At 30.7% G+C, this 25514-nt stretch overlaps 1 protein-coding gene across 2 annotated transcripts; it reads left to right on the top strand.

The window, feature by feature from the left end:
• Positions 1-4182: 4182 nt before the first annotated feature.
• On the top strand, positions 4183-18364 carry LOC108322676 (phosphoglycerate mutase-like protein 4). Of its 2 annotated transcripts, none has more exons than XM_017554840.2 (7): positions 4183-4319; positions 4480-4555; positions 12843-12893; positions 12983-13093; positions 14403-14534; positions 17577-17652; positions 17923-18364. In XM_017554840.2, exons 1-7 carry the CDS (start codon positions 4282-4284, stop codon positions 18141-18143), a joined length of 705 nt encoding a protein of 234 aa, XP_017410329.1. In that variant the 5' UTR covers positions 4183-4281; the 3' UTR covers positions 18144-18364. The 2 variants fall into 2 exon arrangements, with proteins under 2 accessions (XP_017410329.1, XP_017410328.1); XM_017554839.2 differs by having other exon boundaries at positions 4202-4319; positions 4437-4555.
• Positions 18365-25514: the final 7150 nt, after the last annotated feature.

The following is a 25514-nucleotide window of genomic DNA, read 5'->3' as shown; positions in this document are numbered from 1 at the left end:
ACCTATGGTATAAAAAATATCTGAAAAGCAAGACATGCGACAGAACTAAATTTTTTTACTAGAAAGTACAGAAAGAGCCTTGTAGATAAAAAAAATACCTCAAAAACAGAATATATGATGAAGACAAATTTTATCGAAAAGTATTGGAAGAGGTTCGTGAGATGAAAAATACCTTAAGAGTAGCACGGCGATATAATACATGAGTATTTTAAAAAAAGCAAACATATTCTAAGGGAAGTTCGATGAAACTCAGTAAATTTGAGTCTAAGTACTTAGAAAACACTACAAATAGCTTACCAGCATTTGATTATGAAATTATTTGGAAAACAATTCAAGTATTTTATGAGTGTCCGACCAAATATTTACTTACAAAACACTTCAAATATTTTATGAGTTTCTAATCATGAATTTATCTAAAAAAATACTCCAAATAATTTATAGGTGTATGATTATAGACATATTTGGAAACACTCAAAGTATCCTCCGAGTGTTCGATCTAGACTTACTTGGAAACATTTCAAGTACTTTACGAGTGTCTGACTATCAACTTACTTGAAAAACACTCCAAGTACTTTAAGAGTGTCTAACCATGGATTTACTTGGAAAACACTCCAAGTACTTTACGAGTATCCGATCATATACTTACTTGAAAAACATTTCAAATATCGAGTGTCCAACCATGGACTTACTTGGAATACACTCCAAGTAACCATGGATTTATTTGAAAAACACTTCAAGTATCGTAAAGCCTGAAAAATATTTCAAGTACTTGAGTGTCTAATTATGGGCTTACTCAAAAAAATCTAAATATAAATTAAGTATCCAAAAAATGTAACTATATGAGTCCAAAAACATGACTAACTCAAGAAATTTTAAGTATAAATTAAACATCCAAAAGTGTGAGGATATAAGTGCCCGAATACAACTTGGTCATGAGCTAAAAGCAACATACAAAATGTCCAATAGCTAAAAGCAACATATAAAACCAAGTACAACTTGATCAAAAGCTAAAATAACATATAACTTGTTGGTTTAATAACTTTAACCACCAATAAAAGTTGTTAACTTTTGAGTTTGGGGAGACTTGTGTATCTACCCAACCTATATTGAAATATTATTATTTGTCAAGTCCTAAAAGTGTCCAATAAACAAAATATCCATGTGATATATTAACCTTCTTAAAATAAAAGAAAATATAATACTTACGAGATATATCATATTATTTATGATATAAACGAAACATGTTAATAATAATATAACCTATTAATCTATTATTGATATGTCTAAAAAGGTTATAAATACATCCTATCACATAGAGTATAACAATCTCATAATTATTTTTTACTTATATACTAACTCTAAATTTCTTATTGATTTGAGTTTCAGAATTCTTGTAGGTTAAGTGTGACAAAACGAGTCAACTCAGCGTGTTTTGACCTGACCCACTTTTAGCTCATTAAAAACATATCAAGATAGACCAACTCGTTTACAAAACATACAACTCGTCCCGTATCAGGCCATGATCATATACTCGTAAGATAAAATTTCTGTTTTTTGTCATCAACCCTATATTGCCAATGGTGGCGTGAATAATAATAATACCAATATAATATTGTCATTTATTGTACTTTACTAATTACATTCAAACAATTCTCAAAATTAACATATGAGAAATAAAAAAGTGACAACCATGTTCAGGAGATAGTAAAATCCAGTCCCACTCCACAAAAGAGTATGACAAGACCCCAAAAACCAGTACACAAGGTTGTTCCTCTAAATCTTATTTCTTACTAAACTACAACTAAAGTGCTTACTAAACTACAACTAAAGTGCTGCAAATCCCATAAAAGAAAACCAATAAACAATGTAATGAATGCTATATGGTTAGAGATAACAATGGATCGGATCGGGTATAAATAGTGTCTACTCGTTGCTTGATCACAACAAAAAAATCCATCCATTATCAGCTTCGTTACTGGATGTCCATTTAAAAAATACTTGCATGTATCCGTAGAAACCCGCAAATATTTAAAAAATATAGTTTATTTTTAAAATAAAATCTAAATAAAATTACAAAAAGAAAATATAAAATATAAAATATAATATAAATTAAAATTTAATTTTAATTAAATTTAACCTAATAAAATATAAATTAATTTTAATTTTAATTAAATTTAACTTAATAAAATATAAATTAAGTTTTAATTTTAAAGTTTTGTACATAACAGATACTAGGAATGATAATGGGTCGGATTATGAACAAATAGTGCATACTTGTAACTCAATCCACAACAAAAAAGTTCATCCATTACCCACTTCGTTGCCTGCCGGATGTCGGTTTAAAACATACTCGTAGATACCTGTGGATACACACAAATATTTAAAATTATAGTTTATAAATTTTTAAATAAAATTAAAAAAATATAAAATATAATATAAATTAATTTTAATATTAATTAAATTTCACTTAATAAAATATAAATTAATTTTAATATTAATTAAATTTAACTTAATAAAATATAAACTAAATTTTAATTTTAATCTTTTGCATGATTAGTGAGTAAAGGACTTAAGACCTTTTATTTATTGATTTTCATAGACACATAGTTTGTTAGACAAATTTAACACTAATTAAACATTAATCGTATTAAGCGAATATACTCGAAATTTGTACTTAATTTTGTATTTGAAGTAAGTAACTATATTAATAACTGATTTTATTGATATATTTTTTAATCTTCCATGATTTCCATATGCAAAATTATAAACTAAATATTTATCTTTTTAAATTATTAAATAAATACCTTAAAAATGATAATAAAAATACTAATAAAAAATAAAAAAGAAATTCAATTATCAAATATTTACGTCAATGAATATAGAGAAAAAAAAATCAAATAAGCAAAAGACAATAAAACTAAGACAAAAACAAAGAATATTTACATCAATGAATATAGAGAAAAAAATCAAATAAGCAAAAGACAATAAAACTAAAGACAAAAACAAAGAATATTTATGTCAATGAATATAGAGAAAATATCAAATAAGCAAAAAGACAATAAAACTAAGACAAAAAAATAATAAAGAAGGCGAATCTGGTAACTTCCCATTTTTAGAGAAAGAAAAAGACAATTAAACGAACACAGAATCAAAGCGTCAGAACAATAGAGAAAGGACAACTTCGTCACTTTCCATCTTTGTCCTCAGTTTTTAAAACAACATTGTAAAAACAGCTGAAAATGACGGAAAAACTCATTACAGAATTACATTAGGCGATACGAACGAATATTTTTAAAAAACAAAAACATTAAAATATAAATAAACCACTTCTGAATGGAAAAATATGAAATGACAAAACAAAAAAAACCATAAAAAATACCTTAAGGATTTCACGTTATTTTCTTACAGGTATAGATACACTGGACATTGGTAGATGCTTGAAAACACCTTACACTGTTGTAGCAATGTTGTTTTGATTAGTTAGGTAGAGTTTTTCATTAATAGTGTAATTTATGGTATGTGATACATAATTATTAAATAATTTAAAATCACAATTTATTTCAATATTTTTTAAAAAATATTTAGATTTTTGTAACATTATTTATTTAAATTTAGTTATCATATGTATTTATATATAAAGAGATTTTTTTATGTTTATTTTTTTTATTTTTATTTTTTAATTATCATTTTATTTAATTTAATGGTTTTTTATTTAATTATTTTTTAAAAGTAAATAAATAAAATTTATCTATTAAATAAATAAAATTTAGTTATAAAATTAATAAAAACTATCTATCAAGAAAATTTTAAATATTATTTATATTTATTTTTATAATTATAATTTTATTATTTTTTTATAAAAAAGGTGAAAACATCTTATACAATTCATTTTTAGAATCATTAAAATATATTATTTTGTTCTTGGACTTGTGTTTCTTAATATTAGTTTCTGTAAACAATTTTGGAGTAGGAAACTATTCCAATAACCTTTAAAAATATTTTAGTAATGGTAAAATATTTAAGTAATGGTGCAGTGACATAAACATTTATATGATATATATTAAATTGTAGGAATAATAATAATCATTACAGGTAAATTTTTTGTATTTATAAAAAGAGAAAAAATAAAGATATTGTGATGTAAAAAATGAAATGAATGTAAAAAATTGTGTTTGAGGAACAATTATTATTGATAATTTTTTCGCCCTTATCATTGTCAGAATTTGGCTGAACCACGCAGCTTCACTGGTACTCACTCACTTCCTCACAAACTCAGATGCCATGGCCGAGTTTTCCATCAATGACGATTCCCATTCCAGGTTCCTCCTTTTTTTTTTCTCTATCTGTTTTCTTTCTCTTACATATATGCCTATGCTTATGATTCTCAGAACCCAAAATCACTTTTTAATTCAACTTTTCCCAATCTTCTAATTCAGTTTTACATAACCCTTCATTCTCAAACCATTTGGTAACAAACAGCTCCCATCCTGATTATGCGGAAATTGTTGTGGTGCGTCATGGCGAAACAGCTTGGAATGCTACTGCAAAAATCCAGGTGTTTTCTCTCTCTTACCAACAGGGTTTCATGATTTTATTGAATATCGCATTTTAGGTCCTCCAAATAAATGATTTACAAAGGAAAGTAGCATTCTGTGTGAACACTCAATTCTGCACTTCTTTTGGTACGATAGAATCAATAATAACATATGTAATTCATGTTATTTTTATTTCTAATAAAATTGGCACAAAGTATAATAACGTTGTTGTATTTAAAAAGAGATAAATATGGAGTGTCCTTCCTTCATGAACTGCTGTATGTGTTTATGTTAAGAATCATTCATTAATAATCTGGACTAAAAAGAGTCCTAGATCGTCCGACTGTGCTAGATCTTCAAATGTTTTATTTGTAGTTTCTATCATATTTGTGTTGGGTTTATCGAGGAAGAGGTTCACTGGAAAAACACAATATCAATAAAATCTAAGCTCAATCACATAATAAATTAACATTACTCTCTACCTGAAACCTTAAAGCAATGGATTAATGGATCTTTTACTTTTATATAGTTCTCTACTTTCTCATTTATATTCTCATTTCTATTCAATGTGAGACTTGGAATCACACGGTCCCTTCCATATTGGTACGCTCCCCTTCAGTGGAAGCATTCCCAACCATGAGTATTGTGTAGAGAATGATGTCAATCCCTTATGTGGTTGAGCTCATATCTCATTAGTGTTGTTTCTCCCCAATGAACCTCTTCCTCGATAAATCCAACAGTGGTATCAGAGCCGATGATTTGTCTTGGTGACTGATTTAGGCGAGTAGAATGATTCTTGTATCGAAAGTCTTTTTGGAGAAGGGTTCCAGATAAGCGTGTCCCGTTAAGATGAAACGGGGATACAAAGGGTACTCGTGGTTGGGAATGCTTCCACTGGAGGGGGAGTGTACCAATGTGGAAGGGACTTACCCTTGAGGGAGAGATTGTTGGGAATCCAAGTATGAGTCCAAGTTCCACATTGGATAAAAATGAGAAAGTAGAGCACTATATAAAGGTGAAAGACCTATTAATCCATTGTTTTAAGGTTTTGGGTAGAGAGTGGTGTCAATCTCTTATGTGGCTGGACTCAAATCTTATTGGTGTTTGTATCTCTCCAATGAACCTCCTCCTCGATGGACCCAACAATTTGGTAGATGGTCTCCATATATGTTTAGTTCCTACACTTTTTGGTGAAAGTGTGTAAGAGAATTTTTCAGTTTATTAATCAGAAGAACTATTTATGTGTCTTCCTTGTTAGTTGAGGGGTATTTCACTTGTCTCAGTTATAATGATATAATTGTATAACTAGGGCCTTTGTACAATGAGTTATGACTAACATTTGTGTTGTATTTTCAGTGAGAGTTTGCTCTGAGAGAAATGATGAAGTTGTAATCTTTGAGATTAGTGAATTCTCCTATGAATGTAGATGAAAGTTTGTTAACACTTCAATTGAATCATGTTAATTTTTGTGTGTGGTTCTTTCTTGTTCTTCCTCTTATTGTTTACCTTCTACAGTCTATTTGTGGGTTTCTCTTGTTAGCATTATTTTAAATATAAAATAAATATTATAGCATTTTCAGTTCCTATTTTTAAGGAACATAAAGTGGTCCATTAAGCCATTATTTTTATCCTTTTAACTGCATAGAGGTTATGGAGCAGTTATTATTTTTAAACGTAAATCCCATTTATTTTGAAACCTGTGATGGCCAGACTTTATATAAGGGAATGGGTTACTCTCAGTTTTGATCACTAAGCCTACTCCTCTATTCAGAAAAAACACACCATCGAGTTTGAGTGAGTTAAGGTTTAGAAAACAAAGCTGTCGGTGTTTAGATTTACAAAATTGCAATGGCAGGAGGTACGCACATTATTCTTTCATTTTTGCTTCCGCTGTTTTTGATCTGAACATGTTACTGTGACGTTAATATAACGTGTTTAGATCAATTTCATACTCTGCTATTTTTATCATTTGGTATCAGAGCTTTGTTTATTCCTCTGCCTTGCATGTTTTTGTTGATTTGGATTTTTTATTTATTTATGGGTTTTATTATTTTGATTCATTTAATCCAAACAAAATTCCCAAATTAACGTTAAATTGATTACAATTTTTGTAATCTTAAACGGTAAAAGCGAAAAATAAAACTGAAACCTGATGGAGAGGATTCGTCTAAAGCCGATGAACAGTTTCTGTCTGTTCGTTTTTTCTTTCTCTCCCGTTTCAGGACTTCATCTCTTTAATATAAAGAGGAACCCTGTTTCTGCGTTTCAGTTTTTGGGTCATTTCATGACCTGTTACAGCATTGTAATTTTTCATACTGCGTGTCTCCAATTTAATTGCTGGGCTTAGAAATTTTCTCAGCTTTCCCCTCTATAGAATTGCAGTAAAAGGCAATTATTTTGATTGGGATGCGTACATGATCATATTGTTTAAAAGGGTTTCTGTAGTCTATAAACCCTATTCTTTTCTTGATTGTTGTGCGTTGCAATATTATAATGAAAGTGAGGATTAATCCTCTGCTACGTACTAGAGAATTCATAAATTGTACGTACTGGAGAATTCATAATTTTTTTTTTTTTTTAGGTCATTTAATGACCTGATGAATGCTCTGCAGCTTTATTTCGCACGCATACATTAAATGCTAATGCATGCTTTTATGTTTAAATAATAATAATAATATTATTATTTTTATTTAGCATATAATATAAAACACGTTTTATAATAATACGTGTTTATGATACGCAAACATATCATGTTATATATATATATATATATATATATGTTTAAATGTTTTTGGGTTGATAATTATGTATATTTTATAGATATTATTTGTATGTATATATTTCTTGTTATATGTGCAAATAAAATATACATTATTATTACTATATTTGCATATTATGAATTTTATGTAAATATTTATATAATATTAATGTTTTGGTAGTAATATAATTTTAATAAATTAAAGAGTAGCCACAACATCTTTAATTAATTAAAATTGTATATAAAGTTTTGCTACATGAGAAACATTAGTTGTAAATAATTATATTTAATATGATAAAATCTACCCACAGGAATTTTTTCATATTTATATGATTAATTAGGATAAAATATTAAATTATATTTCTTAATTTACCCACAAGAATTAAGAAAAAGGAACATAATTTGATAGTTTTATCATTAAGATAATGAGTTTAATTGAGTAAGACTTTAGCCCACAGGCAAGTTTTATGTTAATAAACTCATTGGAAAAGACATGCTTGCATTGGTAAACATGACATTTATTTTAGTCTCAAATTATATAATAAGCATGTAACTTTGAATTTGCAGTTTCTCAATCTGTGAATTTTTCTCATATCAAGTGTGGTATTCCCGAGTTGAAAGGAGATAGTTATAAGGTTTGGAAGGAAAAAGTTTTTCTTCATTTACGCTGGATGGACATTGACTATGCTATTAGAGAACCAGAACCATCGGGTATTACGGATACTAGCACTCCAGATGCCATTAATCTTTATGAAAAATGGGAGAGGTCAAATCGTCTCTCCGTAACGTTCATAAAAACCAACATTTCCGCTGGGATCCGGGGTTCAGTTGACCAATATGAGAATGTCAAAGATTTACTAAGGGCTATTGATGAGCAGTTTACGACATCTGATAAATCTCCATTTGCTTTTGTCTGTTATGAATCTAATTTGACTAGTTTTAATCATAACACATGGTGGATTGATTCTGGTTCTACAATCCATGTTTCTAATACATTACAAGGTATGCAAAACCTAAGGAGGCCAGTGGGAAGTGAGCAATATATCTACTCAGGTAGTAAGATGAGCTCACATGTGGAGGCCATTGGAACGTGCAACTTAGTTTTAAGTAGTGGTTTTGTTTTGCATTTGGAAAAGACATTTTATGTTCCTTGTTTTTCTAAGAATTTGATTTCTGTTTCAAGACTTATACCTTTGGGTTTTTCTTTTAATTTTTCAAATTCTGGTTTTACCTTAATGAATAAATCTAAAGTTGTTGGTTTTGGTGAATTGTGTGATGGTCTTTATTCCATTATTTTGCAAAACAATGTCGCTTATGATTCTATGCACGTTACTGCTGGGTTAAAAAGATGTGTTATGAATGAGGATTCTTCTGTTTTATGGCACCGTAGATTGGGACATATCTCCATTGAGAGAATTAAGCGATTAGTAAATGAAGGAGTACTTAGTACTTTGGATTTTACTGATTTTGAGACTTGCGTGGATTGCATTAAGGGTAAGCAAACTAACAAGTCCAAAAGAGGTGCTAAGAGAAGTTCAAGTTTACTAGAAATTATTCATACAGATATTTGTTGTCCGGATATGGATGCAAGTAGTCCAAAATACTTTATCACCTTTATAGATGATTACTCACGATACATGTATCTGTACTTACTTCGTTCTAAGGATGAAGCCTTAGATGCCTTTAAAGTTTTTAAGGTTGAAGTAGAGTTACAATGTGGAAAGAAAATTAAGATTGTGAGATCAGATAGAGGTGGAGAGTACTACGGTAGATACACGGAGAATGGACAAGCACCTGGTCCGTTTGCGAAGTTTCTTCAAGAACATGGAATTGTTGCCCAATACACTATGCCTGGTTCTCCAGATCAGAATGGTGTGGCAGAAAGAAGGAACAGAACTTTAATGGACATGGTGAGAAGTATGAGGAGTACTTCAAAACTTCCTCAATTCTTGTGGACTGAAGCACTGAAAACGGCTGTGTATATATTAAATCGAGTTCCAACCAAGGCCGTCTTAAAGACACCGTTTGAGTTATTCAAAGGTTGGAAACCAAGTTTGCGACATATACGCGTTTGGGGATGTCCGTCTGAAGTGAGAATTTATAATCCACAAGAGAAGAAACTAGATCCAAGGACTATTAGTGGGTATTTCATTGGATATGCTGAAAAGTCTAAGGGATATAGATTCTATTGTCCATCGCATAACACTAGGATTATGGAGTCAAGAAATGCAAAATTTCTTGAGAATGACTTGATTAGTGGGAGTGATCAGTTTCCAAACATTGGGAATGAAAGGGGTCACTATGAAGCTCAACCCTCTAGCTCAAGTGATAGATTGGTTGTCATTCACACCCCTCAAACACAACTGGGTGTTAGACAAACAATAATTGAAGCTTCACAACCTGCTGAAAATGACCTTACAAATCAAGTTGCTAATGAGGAACAACAAGATGGTGTTGAACAACCTACTGAACAGTTAATTGAGCAACAATTTTCTCAAGGAAATGATGAGGCAACATTAAGAAGATCTACTAGAGTTAAAAGGCCAGCAATTCCTAGTGATTATGTAGTGTATTTGCAAGAAGTTGACTACAATATTGGAGCTGCAAATGATCCTGAAACGGTTTCACAAGCCATGAGTTCTAAAGAATCAGAACTATGGTATGACGCCATGAAAGATGAGATGGATTCTATGGCATCCAACAAAGTCTGGGATCTCGTTCAGTTGCCTAATGGTGTAAAATCCATTGGATGTAGATGGGTTTTTAAAACCAAGAAAGACTCAAAAGGCAACATTGAGAGACATAAGGCAAGACTTGTTGCCAAAGGGTTCAATCAGAGAGAAGGAATTGACTACACAGAGACTTTTTCTCCTGTATCTAAGAAAGATTCCTTCCGAGTAATTATGGCATTAGTAGCTCATTTTGATTTTGAGTTACATCAAATGGATGTGAAAACAGCATTCCTTAATGGTCATCTGGAAGAAGAGTTTTACATGAAACAACCTGAAGGATTCTCTTCTAAAGACAATGAGCACTTAGTTTGCAAGCTTAATAAATCCATCTATGGATTAAAACAAGCCTCTCGCCAATGGTATCTAAAATTTCATGATGTTATCACTTCATTCGGTTTTGAAGAAAATGTCATGGATCAATGTATATACCAAAAGGTCAGTGGGAGTAAGATTTGTTTCCTTGTATTATATGTGGATGATATTTTGCTTGCAACCAACGATAAGGGTTTGTTGTATGAAGTGAAACAATTTCTCTCAAAGAACTTTGACATGAAGGATATGGGAGAGGCATCTTATGTCATTGGCATTAAGATCCATAGGGAAAGATCTCGAGGCATTTTGGGTTTGTCTCAAGAGACCTATATCAACAAAGTTTTAGAGAGGTTTAACATGAAGAATTGTTCACCAAGTGTAGCTCCCATCGTGAAGGGTGATAAACTCAATTTGAATCAATGTCCAAAAAATGATTTTGAGCGGGAACACATGAAGAATATTCCATATGCTTCAGCTATTGGAAGCCTTATGTATGCTCAGGTTTGCACTAGGCCTGACATTGCATATGTTGTTGGAGTTTTGGGAAGATATCAGAGTAATCCAGGTGTTGACCACTGGAAAGCTGCAAAGAAGGTAATGAGATATCTTCAAGGGACAAAAGATTACATGCTTATATATAGACGAACTGAATGTTTGGAAGTGATTGGCTACTCCGATTCAGACTATGCTGGCTGCGTTGATTCACGAAAATCAACATCTGGTTATATTTTTATGTTAGCTGGTGGAGCTGTATCTTGGAGAAGTGCCAAGCAGACGTTAACTGCCACTTCTACTATGGAAGCTGAGTTCGTTTCTTGTTTTGAGGCTACCTCGCATGGTGTATGGTTAAAGAGTTTCATTTCTGGGCTTAGAGTTGTGGACTCTATTTCTAGGCCATTAAAGTTGTACTGTGACAACTCTGCTGCAGTGTTTATGGCTAAGAACAATAAAAGTGGATGTCGAAGTAAGCACATTGACATCAAATACTTAGCCATTAGAGAACGTGTTAAGGAAAAGAAAGTGGTCATTGAACACATAAGCACTGAGTTGATGATTGCTGATCCTTTAACTAAAGGCATGCCACCAAAGAATTTTAAGGATCATGTAGTGCAAATGGGACTTGGTTCCACGATGTAATTTCATTATCAGTACATTTATTATTTTCAATGAAACTCTTATTCAGTTTGATGTTTTTCTCATATGTTTTTGTGCACATTTATTTTGAGAAGATATCATTTAGTTTTGATCTAGCATAAACATATGGTTTATGCATTAAGTTGAGAGCTAATGTTGAGAGAAATATATATTATGGTACATGGAAGATAACACTCACTATCAGAGGACCTATCGCCATGACTCGTATATATTCTGTCAATTGTTGTGGTTAATAATTGGATAAATGGACCAAGTGGGAGAATGTTAGCATTATTTTAAATATAAAATAAATATTATAGCATTTTCAGTTCCTATTTTTAAGGAACATAAAGTGGTCCATTAAGCCATTATTTTTATCCTTTTAACTGCATAGAGGTTATGGAGCAGTTATTATTTTTAAACGTAAATCCCATTTATTTTGAAACCTGTGATGGCCAGACTTTATATAAGGGAATGGGTTACTCTCAGTTTTGATCACTAAGCCTACTCCTCTATTCAGAAAAAACACACCATCGAGTTTGAGTGAGTTAAGGTTTAGAAAACAAAGCTGTCGGTGTTTAGATTTACAAAATTGCAATGGCAGGAGGTACGCACATTATTCTTTCATTTTTGCTTCCGCTGTTTTTGATCTGAATATGTTACTGTGACGTTAATATAACGTGTTTAGATCAATTTCATACTCTGCTATTTTTATCATCTCTGTCATCATTCTCTGTTTGTGTGGTACACGCCCGAACTACTTCCTTACAGTTTCTCACTTCAATTGGATTTTGGTGACGTTAAGTGTTCACTTGATTTAAGTATCTTTCTTTCTAAATAATTAATATAATTTGTAAAATATTTATTAAATTCATTAGTGTATTCATTAGATACCATCTGTGGTACTATTTTCTGATGACTATTTGTGTTGGGAAGTACTTCAATATAACATGGACGATAAAAAGACAATGTACCATCTCTACAAACACCGGCGAAATATGCAGTGTTCTTCAAAATATGACTTCAAAATAAAATATGGAGTGTTCTTCCAAAAGTTACAAATTTCTGCAGTTGCAGGGAACGATCAAAGTCACATACTTCTTAATAAATTGAAAGATAAAATTATAACTTTTAGAAGGAATATTGTGGGTAACTTGTGGGTGTGTCAGTTATTCAATAATGATGGACCTTAGAAAGGGCAATTAGAATAGCTTATAGCTTTTTATGGCTCCTAGCCTTTCTACATGATATTAGTATCTATCATCTGTGTGTTTTGATTTAATTTTTTTTTTCATGTGCGTTGTTCCTTATATTTGAGGTTCCTTTTGGAATTTTCTGGCCTTGGTATATTCAAATTTCAGTCATGTGTAGGGACACCTGGATGTTGAATTAAATGAAAACGGAAGAGAGCAAGCAGCTGTGGTAAGTTCCACTTTTTGCCTTCCATTTTCAGGGAACACTGTTTTGTTTATGCTTTTGTAACCCTAATTATTGTAAATTTTAAAATTGAGGTGGGTGATAGACTATCCAGGGAAGCTAAGGCCTCTGTTATATATTCCTCTGACTTGCAAAGAGCTTTTGAAACAGCACAGATAATTGCATCCAAGTGCGGAGGGCTAGAGGTTTGAGCTTAAAGGCTTCTTCATGTTTCATATTATTGATTCAATTGTCACAAGTTATAAGTATAATAATTATTTCCATTTTATCATGTTTTACTCTTGAAGTTCATTGACTTTTTTGGTTTATAGGCTTTACAACATTTTTTTGTTTTATCAGTATCTGGACTAGAGATTGACTATTGTTAGCCTTAGTATTAAGAAGTGGACTTTAAGCTTAATTCAACCCCACAAAATCGGCTTGTTCGAGCGTGAGACTAGACATTAATGGGTGGTCTGATAACGGCCCAATAGCGGGTGGAACAACATGCCCAACAAACAACAAATATTGCTAGGATATGCTCTAACATAACTCTGATATCATGTTAAGAAGTAGACATTAAGCCTAACTCAACCTCATGAAACCGACTTGTAAGGTGAGGTTTGCATCCACTTATATATTATAAATTAGTCTTATCTCTAGTCAATGTGAGACTTCCAACACTTAGTTGCAGTCACCTTAGGCTGTAGTGTCTCAGAATACAAAAGTGACTAACTAGAGAGATTGAGTGAAATTATCAACTCTTAGTGGATTGGGATCCCACATGAGTAGAGATATGGTCAAAGTAGTGTTTATAAGGTTTTGAATAGTTCTCATCTTATAAACTGATTTTGTGGAATTATGTAAAGCTCTAACCCAAATTCTAATAACTATGCTTGAAGTGATCTTGTTGTTTCTTCGTGTTAGGATATTTACCCTATTTATTATGATTATATTACGTCAAGGGTTACCCTTTTTATCATGATTATATTGTGTTTAGGATTATCCTATTAATCATGTACTCTCGTATCAATTTATTTTTATAAATAAAAGATTATGAGAGGGATCAATAAAATCCTCTAGAATTATTTTACAGTTTAATTCTCAAGTCTTAGTAACTATGAAGTACACATAGATGAGATATTCTTTTTCTTTACATAGAGTTGACGTTATTGGGTTGAGATAAAGGGATTTCAGTTCTCAAAAATGATAAAGTAAGGCCTCTTCACCCTTGATTTGAAGTGGATTAAATTTGTGTTGTACTTTAGTTCAAATTTAACCCTTATTTTTTCCCTTTACACATTTTCTATCATCAAAAGAGTTAAATCCTAGATAGTAAAGAGATGGAAAAGAGGACATGTCTGAATAATTGAATTCTTGACTAAAATCCGTTTTCTTCTTCTATTTACTAGTTCTAGTGTTAATCAGTTTTTTACTTTACTCATATTTCATACTTGTGATCACCTATTCTTTTTCCTAAATCCTAACATTATTTTCCTTTGGTTGAAATTCTAGGTTGTCAAGGATTCTGACCTACGGGAAAGACACCTGGGGGATCTTCAAGGCCATGTTTATCAAGAAATAGCAAAAACGAGTCCCATAGCTTACAAGGCTTTTATTTCTAAGAATGAAGATCAAGAAATACCAGTAAGTTTCATAGAAACCATCTTGTATGCATGGAATTCCTAATAATGCAGTATATACATTCCTCAAGCTCAGTTGGTCATGTCCTTTAGAATTTGGAAGATGAGTATAACTGATGGTTCCTTGAAATTGCATATTTTTGCCTGTATATGGAGCTCAACATGAAGCTGAAAGATACCATAACGTATGGCAAAATATAATAGGAATGAGAGATTCTTGGTTAGAGAACACAAACTATGGTTGCTTTAAGAATGGTTTGATCATCATTCATTTCAAAAACTCTAGATATACAAAGAGCAAATTGATAGGCTATGCTTGCAAATCTTGGGAAGTCTGTGTTATATTTAGATGTCTGACTTGCTTGTTTATCTATGTTTTACTTGTCTTTTATCGTTACTAAATATTTGCAAATGTCTTGCATGTATCTCGGTATTGCCTTTTGTTAGATACATTAGATATCTTATCATATATCTTCTATCTTTTGTTTATCTATTATTATTTCTTCTCTATCATTATTTATAATTTGGGTTTAGCCTGTATTCTCTTCATTATATAAAATACGTTATGTTTATTTTTTACACAAGGGAGATTACTCTTGTACCTATTTTAACTATATTCAACATGGTATCAGAGTCATGGTTAAGAACATATCCTACTAAGATTTGTTGTTTGTTCGGCCTATTGTGTCACCCACTATTAGAAAATTTGTTATTTGTTGGGCCTATCGTGCCACCTGTTATTGGGCCACTATCGTGTCACACTCGAGATGTATAACCTTGGTGTGAAGAAGGTGTGTTGGAAGTCTCACATCAACCAGAAATAAGACAAATTTAGAGGATATAAATGGTAATAAACCTCATCTTACAAACTGGTTTTGTAGGGTTGCATTAGACTTGAAGTCCACTTCTTTATTGTGGGATTGAATTAGATTTAAAATCCACTTCTTAATATTGTATCAGAGCCATGACTTACAATCTATCTTAGCGAAATTTAATGTTTGTAGAGTCTAAAAAATTATTAAAAAATTCTTTTATGTTTTTAAAAAAATATTTTAGCTTTCCAAAATGTGAAGGAAATATGGGACATGGACAGTCCAGAAGGTTTTGGGCTTTTCCTATTCCAACATCAGCAAAAAAATCTTCCATTAATTAGTATTGAAAATGAAGGAAAAGTCATTATTACTGGAACCATTTTTCGAGCAGTGTAGTTATGGCCATTAGTTCCCCATGACAAGCAGGTTTAGTTTTGATGAATAAAATATGAATTGGTAGAAAGAGTCATAGGTGTGGCTAACCGAACCCACTTTTATATATATCATATAAAAAGGCAAAATGACACCGGCTAAGAAAGCTCCAGCTATTCTATTAAAATTGGAGAGAGTTGAAGAAAGTTGCGGCTGATAAAGAGGGAGATGAGGAGATAACGGACGAAAACCAGATGTGTTTGTCTCGCTCCTCTTACTTGGGGACGTCACTCATGCAACGAGTTCAGCTAAGAAAATCGCATTCTCAGGATAAATGGTAGCGACAGTTCAGCTATTTTGTATTTGGGAAAAATCAGAAAATTATATTTAGGGCAAAATTAGACTCTGCATTTTGTAAATCGCATTCTCATTTGGCTCTGTTTAGTGCTTAGAGTTTGAAATTGCATTCAGTTTCTTAAACCTAATAAGGGATAAATATGTAATTTTATTTTCTTAACCGGTAATGGGTACCCGTGGGTACGGATAGTGTGATACCCGAACGCGATCCGTTAACAAGCGGGTATTAAAATACCCGCTACCCGCGGGTACCTCTTATCCGCAGGTACTAAATACCTGTAACGGATTTTATCCGCGGATACCCGCGGGTACGAGTTTTTTTGCCAATGTGAAGAGTTGTGTTGAAAGTCCCACATCAACTAAAGATTTAGAGTATATAAGTGAGTGCAACCTTACTTTACAAGCTTGTTTTGTGCGGTTGAATTAGGCTTAAAGTCTACTTTCGGATATTATGTTTCCATGGATGGTAACTTGATCTCTTAGAAAAGCAAGAAACAAAGTGTTGTGGCAAGATCTAGTGCAAAATTGTTTAGAGAGTTACAATTTCGAGATGTCACTCAAATGACACTTATATGTGACAATCAGGTTGCACTTTATATTAGTTCTAATCTTGTCTTTCATGAAAGGACCAAATATATTGAGATTGCCTATCATTTCATTCGAGAGAAGATTGTATTTAGAGACATCCAGACAAAGTTCATTAACTCAAGTGCTTAGTTAGCATTTATTTTCACTTAGTGTTTGTGGGGACTGAGAATTGATTATATTTATAACAAACTTGGTACATATGATTTATATGCTCCGGCTTGAGGGAGAGTGTTATTAGATATATTAGATATCTTATCATTTGTCTTCTGTTTACATGTTATTATTTCTTCTTTATCATTATTTGTAATTTGGGCTTAGTTCGTATTTTTTTTATTATAAATACAGTATTCGATTTGTATTTTCTACACAAGGGAGATTACTCTTATATCTATTTTTCACTATATTCAATACCTTTAATTATAAAAGGGCTTCTGATGGTGTCATGACCTCATTTATGATTAAAGAGAGAATTGAGATTATATAAAATAAAGGTTATGTGTGTGTTTTTGGTTCAGTTTATTTTGAAGAAATAATCACTTATTTTTATAAACTCTCCAAGAGAGCTTTTGAAAAATAAGTGATTACTTCTTTTCTAAATTAATCAGTTATCAAGCATGGGCTAATACCTGCTTCTCAATTGAGAAATGTGGATACAAACATACATGTAGGTAACAGCTTCTCATGACATGATGTTTGTCATTCAGATTATAAGTTTGGTTCTGTTTGTTTTCTTTGCTTAGCGAAGTTTTCACACTTCCTGAGGTAGAATCACACTTTCCAGGTCAATCTTTCCTAAAGCAAAAGTTTTCTGCTGTAGGCAAACTCCGTTTGACTCCTGATGCAAACAGACACCTTATGAATATACTGAATGCGTTAAATTTTGCATATACATAACATTGGTCCATACAATTGTGCAGGGTGGTGGAGAAAGTCTTGTTCAACTTTTTGATCGCAGCACATCTGCGTTGCTTAGAATTGGCTTAAAGCATAAAGGTAGGCCACTGGTACATGATGTCATAGCATGGAAATTATGTCTTTTGTAATTAATAGTTGGTTTGATATGAAATCATTTTTGTTCGTGCAATAATGGCAGTATATTACACCCTGTTTTCCAATTGCCACCCACCCAACCTAGCCAGATTGATTTGAGATGCAATAATCTCATTTAGACACATCAACATAGCATGTGTTTTGTAGTTATTGCATCCCTTTTCCAAGTCCATTCACTGCTACATTAGGCTGATTTAGACTTGTTAATTGCAGGGGAGCGAGTAGTCGTTGTCACTCATGGAGGATTCATCAGAGCTCTTTACAAGAGGGCATGTCCACACGGAGGGCCTGGGAAGGTACTCAATACAAGTGTTAGTGTTTTTCACCTATATGGTGAGGACAAATGGACCTTAAAAGTGTGGAGTGATGTCAGTCATCTGAGCAAAACTAGATTTCTAGAGTCTGGTTTTGGGGGTGATAAAAATTCTGGTTAGACCATTTTTTCCCATTAAAGGCCATGATTGTTTCCCATCTGGAGTTAATAAAAGATTAGAGTAGGAGCGGAAATGGATGTATTAAAAATAGTGGTGCACCCCTATTTATATTCTGTATCTTATAGCTTGCAAATGTTTGCTTACCATGGACATGCCTAAACTAATTAATTATTGTGGTGGTGGTGCTTCAATCTCTATCACAGAAGGTTCTCTTGAAATCATTTCGACTGTTCAATGTAGTGAATTTAATGCTACATTTAGCATGCTAATGTTTTTATATACCGGTAATTTTTGTTTTTGTTGCGTTATTGAGTTCTTTGTTTGCATTTGAAATATTACCTGTTTCTTACGTTCATGAGTTTTTATGATTATATACTCTTTAAAGTGTTCAAATGGGTTAAGAGAAAGAGGATTTCTAAATTATCATTAGTTTTTAGTTGTATTCAGATTTTTCTTTTTTTTGAGATGGCACATTATTGTCCAGTTAAAGACTAAATACCGAGAGTTTTGTGACTCGAATTGTGGTTTATCCCTGTTTATAAATTTTAATAGAGCTCAATAAATTTGATGAACTAAGAGCGAATTTGTAATATAATTTATGTAAGCCAAAAATACGATTTTGTGGAAAGATTCAAAGTATAAATTATGGTTTTCAACACAGCATCTATTTAATAGAAAAGCAGTAAAAATTCAATAATCGCATCGGAAAAAAAATGTCATTTAACCTAACTATATTTCTAGCATAAAGATTTCCTTATCCAATTCTAATAAACACTTGCCGTTCTTGATATTCATACTGTATTGAAGTGCTTTTGCATCCGTTTAAAATTTCACATGGAAAACGGAAAAATTTTGTGCACAATTAATTGACTAGATAGATGAAATAACCTAGTAAAAGCATGACAAATTCATAGTATTCCTAACTTTTCATATTACATCCTTAATTTTTTTCTTTCATTCTGGAAAAAGCTCCCTAGAAAATCATCTTCCTGGACTAAACAATTATTTAACTATTGTATGAACTGAAAATTAGAGTAGGTCAAATCTCATCATGTATGAAAATGTGGCTCAACACCCCTTCTAATACTGAGAAGAAGAAGAATGTAAAACAAGGTTTTACATTTTGAATTATCCTTTCCATAATCAAAAGAGTGTTGGTTTCAGTTTATTTGGAGTGAAGAGCAAATTCAAAAAGTGCCGCTTTCAACCAAAAAGAAAAACGTCAAGCACTAGCTGCCAAATTGATAGAAACAATACATATATTTTCGGCTTCTTCATTGTCCTAGAAAAACTAAAAAAGAACTTTATTTTTTACCTTAAACTATAGTAAGGACTTGGTGGTTCACGAGAAATAAACTCTATGAATTTCGTCAGCAGATACGCAAGCTCTTTCAGATCAATTGGGCTCACAAAAGCTTTTCGCAAATAAAATGATTCTGCAGCATTTCGCTGTCCACTTTCTTCATCATTTGGTAAGTACGTGAAGCATTAATTCTCTTCATATTTTCCTCTCATTTCACATTATTTTCTTCTCAAAATAATTTGTCAATACATAAAGCTGCACTTTTAATAAAATAGTTAGGTAGATTAAGGTTGTGTTCGTTTGAGACGATGAATTTGGAAGAGACAGAATGAATAAATTTAATGATATTTGAGAGTAAATTTATTGTTATTTTTTTTAAGAGATCGAGGCGAACGAGGATTTAGAAATAAACTTTGTGAAAACTAGTGTAGGATTTGAGTGATGTGATTAGGGATGACAAAAAAAAAATCAACTAACTGCGGATAAAATCTACAATAGATAATTGGTATTTGCGGATATTTACTATCTGCGGGTTGCAAGTAGTAGTAGATATTTTAATACCCGTTTACAAACGGGTTGGGTACAAGTATTATAGATACCCCTTATCCACAAAAATAAAAATAAAAATTTAATTTATATTTTATTTAATTAAATTAAGTTTAAAATAAAATTAATTTATATTTTTTTATATTAAATTTAACTAAAATTAAATTTTAGTTTATATTTTATTTCATTTATATTAAATTATATATATATTTTTTGTAATTTTACTTAAATTTTATTTTAAAAATGTATAAAATATATATTTTTAAAATATTTACGGTTTAAAAATGTATAAAATATATATTTTTAAAATATTTACAGTTATTTGTGAGTTTTAAAATATCTATGGAATTTTTTGAAACAAATATCCGCGCTCATAACGGGTTGGGTTGCAGTCGGAGTTTTCAATATCGGATCGGATTGTGGGTAGACACTATACATACCCGACCCAATCGGTTGTCATCCCTAAATGTGACAAATAAAAAAAATTAATTTAATTGGTAGAAATTGAAGATATAAAATGATAATTTTTAATACTAAATATAATTTTAAAAATTATTATAAAGAGATAAAAAAATTAATTAATTTTTAACATTAAAATAAATTATTTATTAATAATAATAATATATTATTATTATTATTATTATTATTATTATTATTATTATTATTATTATTATTATTATTATTATTATTATTATTATTATTATTATTATTATTATTATTATTATTATTCGAATACATGGAGTTGGAACTGAATATATTCATTGTGTAACCGAATATGAAGGAAAGAAAAAAAAAGTTATGTATTCTAATACACTTTCTTGGAACTGAATACAAATTGTTGTAACCGAATATAAGGAATGAAATCCATGCATTGTGTGAGTTAAACAAGTCTTGAAATTGAATAAGGATTTAGTGGAATCAGCTCTAGTTCCAAGTTCCACCCCTCTGCAACCTCCACGGACACCACCTTCATCTCCAATCTCTTCAATGGACATGACTTCTCCTTCAACACTCTTAATATAACCTAATATCTTCTCAGGTAAATATGGTAATGGTGAAGGGTTATTTTAAAATTTCGTCCTCAATTCATGGAGATCTAAGCAACTTCAAAGGATTGCAAAACCTCACACATCCCCTAAATTCACGCCTTCACTCGCTCTGCAAACAGTCCAAATGAACACTTGCAATCTTCACACATCCATGTGAACAGTTCTATCCCCTTAAAAGAACACAACATAAGACTTTGGAAAGATAAAAAAGAATAAAAGTGATTATATGGACTTTACAAATTTCATCAACTCTAATCCCACACTTAGATTTTATAAATAGATATGTTGTGAAAATTTGACATTGAGAAGTCATAGATAAATTAATATAAGAGTTAAACAACATTATATTCAACTCAAAACCTTAATATTTATTGTTTTTTATATGTCATTTAATTTTTTTCATTTTTACTTAATGGGAGACTTTCCATTTATACTTAGATTACTAACATTTCAAATGTATCAAAAACGTACATTCATTATTGCAGCCAAGGCCTTATAATACAGTTGGACGTTGGGCTACAATTAACAAACCGTAGTATATCAGATTGTAGTCTATAATAAACATCTTAGACTATGGTTGATAATTCTAACTTATTCATACTGAAATAGACAAAGTTTGCCATAATTAGAGTGTGTTGCAATAACAATGGAAGGACAAAAAAAAGGCTAGTCACAATGTAGCTTAGTGAGAAGCAAAAAAAATGCTCACTTTTTCAATGGTTGGTCATTGCAATGTTGAGTACAAAATGAGTCAATTACTGACTAAAAATGAATAAAGGAGGAAGAAAACGAGAAGAAATCAACACAAACTTGAACGTTGGTGTTTTTAAGCAAAAACGAGGAAGAACAAGGAAAGAAAAAACTACTCATTTTTGCGGTAGGTCACGAAAATATTGAACACAAAGACAAGTTCATTAGAGGCTAAAAGTGGACATAGAAAAAAGAAAACGATATGAATTAACATGAACAAAAGAAAATATTATCTCTTTTATTATGAAGGAGGAAAAGAACAAGTTCAGCTAGACAATAATTGCTTTCATGAGCAAGTAAATAATGAAAAAAATAATCATACTCAGGAATGTATAGACTACGGTCAAGATAAAACCGTGGCATAACTAGAGTTTCTCGTAACATATATTAGTATAAAAAAAACATAGCATATGCTAACAATGAAATTTTGAAAAAAAAACTGTAAAAGTTATGTTACAATTGAAATAAAATCATAATATGTATACTACGGTTTTATTTCAACTCTAACTTATTCTCTCTAACAATTTTTAAAAAAATATCAGTATAGTTTATTTGCCAAAGTCAAATCATATATTTGTACGAATGATACACTTTTCCTGATGTTGATGAAAAAAAGAAGAAAGAAATGAAATCTTAAAATGAATACTGAGAAGGAATTATCTCCATTGCACTTTCATTTTCTCCTTTATTGACATCTCAAATGTATATGTTGTCTGTTTTGAGTTGTGGAGTAAAATGAAGAAGAAAAGAGAGTGCGAGCAAATGCTGGTTGTGTTGTTGTTGGTAATGAATGTATTTATTATTAAGTTTGTTTGATGGTACATGTGTTGTTGGGCAGTGGAGAGTAAGCAACTAAGCATATGGTCATTAATAGTGCGGTGCTTGATTGGTGGCCATTGCTATAACTTGCCAAAAGGGCATAGCATTAGCATCCACTTTTGGGTGTTGCATGGTCATGTTTTCAATTTCATCAAACATTTCTTAGTTGGATCTAAACACTCTGAAAATTCCATTAAGTACAACAATGAAAATATTTACTATTTATTATTTTGTTTAGCAAGATTTTTCTTCAGGCTTTAATAAGGAGAATAGTGTTGAAGTAGGGGAAACAAAAGTACAACAATACCATAATGGTGGTACTTGTGGAATGGCAAGTGGTTAATGGTCATTAGAGAAGGAAACATGCTGAAGACAGGTACAAATATAGTAACTATTTGTTATTTGTTCTATCTAAAAATGTTTGTGTCTTTGATATCCTTCGAAAATAAATTGGTGTTATGCATGGATAATTTTGTTTTATTTTTAGACTTAAATGAAAAATTAATTTTAAAATACAATCTAAATAAAATTGTGTAATAAATATTAATACATATAAAGTTATTTTAAAAAAACTCAAATAAATTACATCACAAAGATATACATTTAAATAAGAATATTTTTAAGAATAAATTTAATTTTATAATTATAAACAAAAATTACAAATTTAAAAAAAATTAAAAATTATATAATTATTAACGTTTTCTTATTAATAACTTTTAAAAAAAAATATATTTTCTTCTGCAAGTATTACGTAAGATAGGAAATTATCCTTCGTTGAAACTTTGATTGATATCCATGTGACAAAAAAACCTTTCAATTCAGCATAAAAAATATTAAAATATGTGGTGACCGTGTTGTTTCTTTTATTTTTTAAATGAAATAATTGTTGGTAAAAGAGAAGATGATGATATTTTCATAATGATAAAAACAAGTCCGCAAAAGATATTGGTATACTTGTTGTTTACTATGTTTGGAAATTAAAACTTTTGTAAAATTTTATTATGAACAAAATATGTGACTTAGTCTAGAGAGTTACAAAGAAGCTTCCACAAGATGACTTTGGAAAATTTTAAATGTTTAAACAACGATAATCGATTAACTATAGCAATAATCGATTACCCAAATTAATTCAGATGTTTTGAAAAAGTCTATGCAATAATCGATATTGATTATCACTTCTGGTAATCGATTATCACATAGAGAAAACAATTTTTAGAAAAGTCTCTATGATAATTGATTATCACATCGATATTTTTTTTTTTGAAATTTTTTTGTGATAATCAATTATTCCTTGAAATAATCGATTATCAGCGACAATTGCGATCAGACGGTTCAATTTCTTAACCTAATTTTTGAAAATAAGAGTCTATATTTTAGCTATACCTAGTTTCAGAAATAACTTTTCACTCAAAGGTTTAGAGTTTTGACTACTAGAGAAACTCTTTGTGTTTGTGAAAAGAGACTTTAAAATACCTAGTGTGGATATAACGATAACTTGCACCAAGTTGGTTATTAGATGATTGAGTGTTGTTATCGTTGTTAGGAGAAAATGTTCATCCTTTGTGAATTCAAAGGAAGTGTTCATTCCTTATGAATTCAAAGGAAGTATTCATTCCTTATGAATTCAAGGAAGGTGTTTCTTCATGTATTGTGTGATTCAAGAGATGTGTCTTCATCCTTTGTGAGACTCATAGAAAGTGTTTTATAAGTCTAAAGTGGTTTGTTTATAGTGATTGGTTAATCCCTCTTTAGAGATTAACTACTGGCTCAATGATTTTTTTAATCCAAACTAGTATAAAATTAATTGTGTTCTCTTTTGCTCTTTGCTTATACTCTTTATTAAGCGGTGATTATTTTAAAAGAATTTAAGTTTAATTGTAAAGACAATTTATGAAAAAGAATTAAAAAAAAATTTATTAAAGAAACTCATTCACTCCTTTTAGTTTTTTTCAAACATAATTATTTTGTTACACGATTCTTACAATAATTTAAAAAAAAAAGACAGTTTGGTGATTAAAAAAATCTGCTTCACTGTGATTTTCATCTTCCTTATAATTTTTTTTTCAACATCAAGTTTTCCATCATCTTTAACCTCCATTCCTCTTCACTCAATGTTCAACCTCCACCTTCATCGAGAAAACAAAACCTCCATTATCATCATCATCTTTATATTCTATTATCACTCAATTCACGTTACATCTCATCACCATCTTCCAACCTTCATCACATTTCATCATCTTCTTCATCATTTTTCTCCAAAAAATATTCCAACATGACCAAACCCTCCATCCCTCCCACTACTCCCACTTATTTGTATTTTTGGTTTGACTCGTTATTATATTTCTTTAGTGGAACTTGATTAACTAGTTTATGTGCATGAGTTTTTAGGTTTTTGTTGCCTTTAGTAATTATTACTACTATTTTATATTATTGTTCCCGAATACAAAATTTTACAAGTTTGGAAAAATTATTTTCACAATATAGAATTTTTTTAGTAATAAATTACTTTTTCTATTAACTAATGATGACACTAAATGTAGTAAAAATAATAGTGTTAACAATATTGAATTAAAATTGAGTTAAAAATGATTTAGTTTCATTTTGGTTAAAAAGATTTAAAAGCTTGAAAATGGAGCCAACCCCTTAATTATTAAGTATTAAGTTTATTAGAATCTGATAACGCTAAAATTATATCTATCAATATAAAATTGTCTGCTCCATTCATTTGTAAACATAATATCAATTAGTTTTGTTGAGGGGTTCACCAATCAAATCAAGGTAGAAACTAATATGACTTATTAGTATATAGAGAATTTAAAGCAAGAATTTTTTTTTTTATTTAATCACAAATACAAACTAAATTTTGTATTTTAAAATTTTGGTTTCGTACTAATACATGGAAAC

This window comes from Vigna angularis, chromosome 1, assembly GCF_016808095.1.
Source record: "Vigna angularis cultivar LongXiaoDou No.4 chromosome 1, ASM1680809v1, whole genome shotgun sequence".
Taxonomy (NCBI): Eukaryota; Viridiplantae; Streptophyta; class Magnoliopsida; order Fabales; family Fabaceae; genus Vigna; species Vigna angularis.
The sequence above is the reverse complement of the archived record's forward strand: the minus strand, read 5'-3'. Positions and strand labels throughout refer to the sequence as shown.

Coding starts and splice junctions, on each gene's coding strand:
- LOC108322676 (XM_017554839.2), top strand. CDS start 4,277: ATGCCATGGCCGAGTTTTCCATCAATGACGATTCCCATTCCAG. Junction 14,535..17,576: donor ATGAAGATCAAGAAATACCA/GTAAGTTTCATA, acceptor ACAATTGTGCAG/GGTGGTGGAGAAAGTCTTGT. Junction 17,653..17,922: donor AATTGGCTTAAAGCATAAAG/GTAGGCCACTGG, acceptor TGTTAATTGCAG/GGGAGCGAGTAGTCGTTGTC.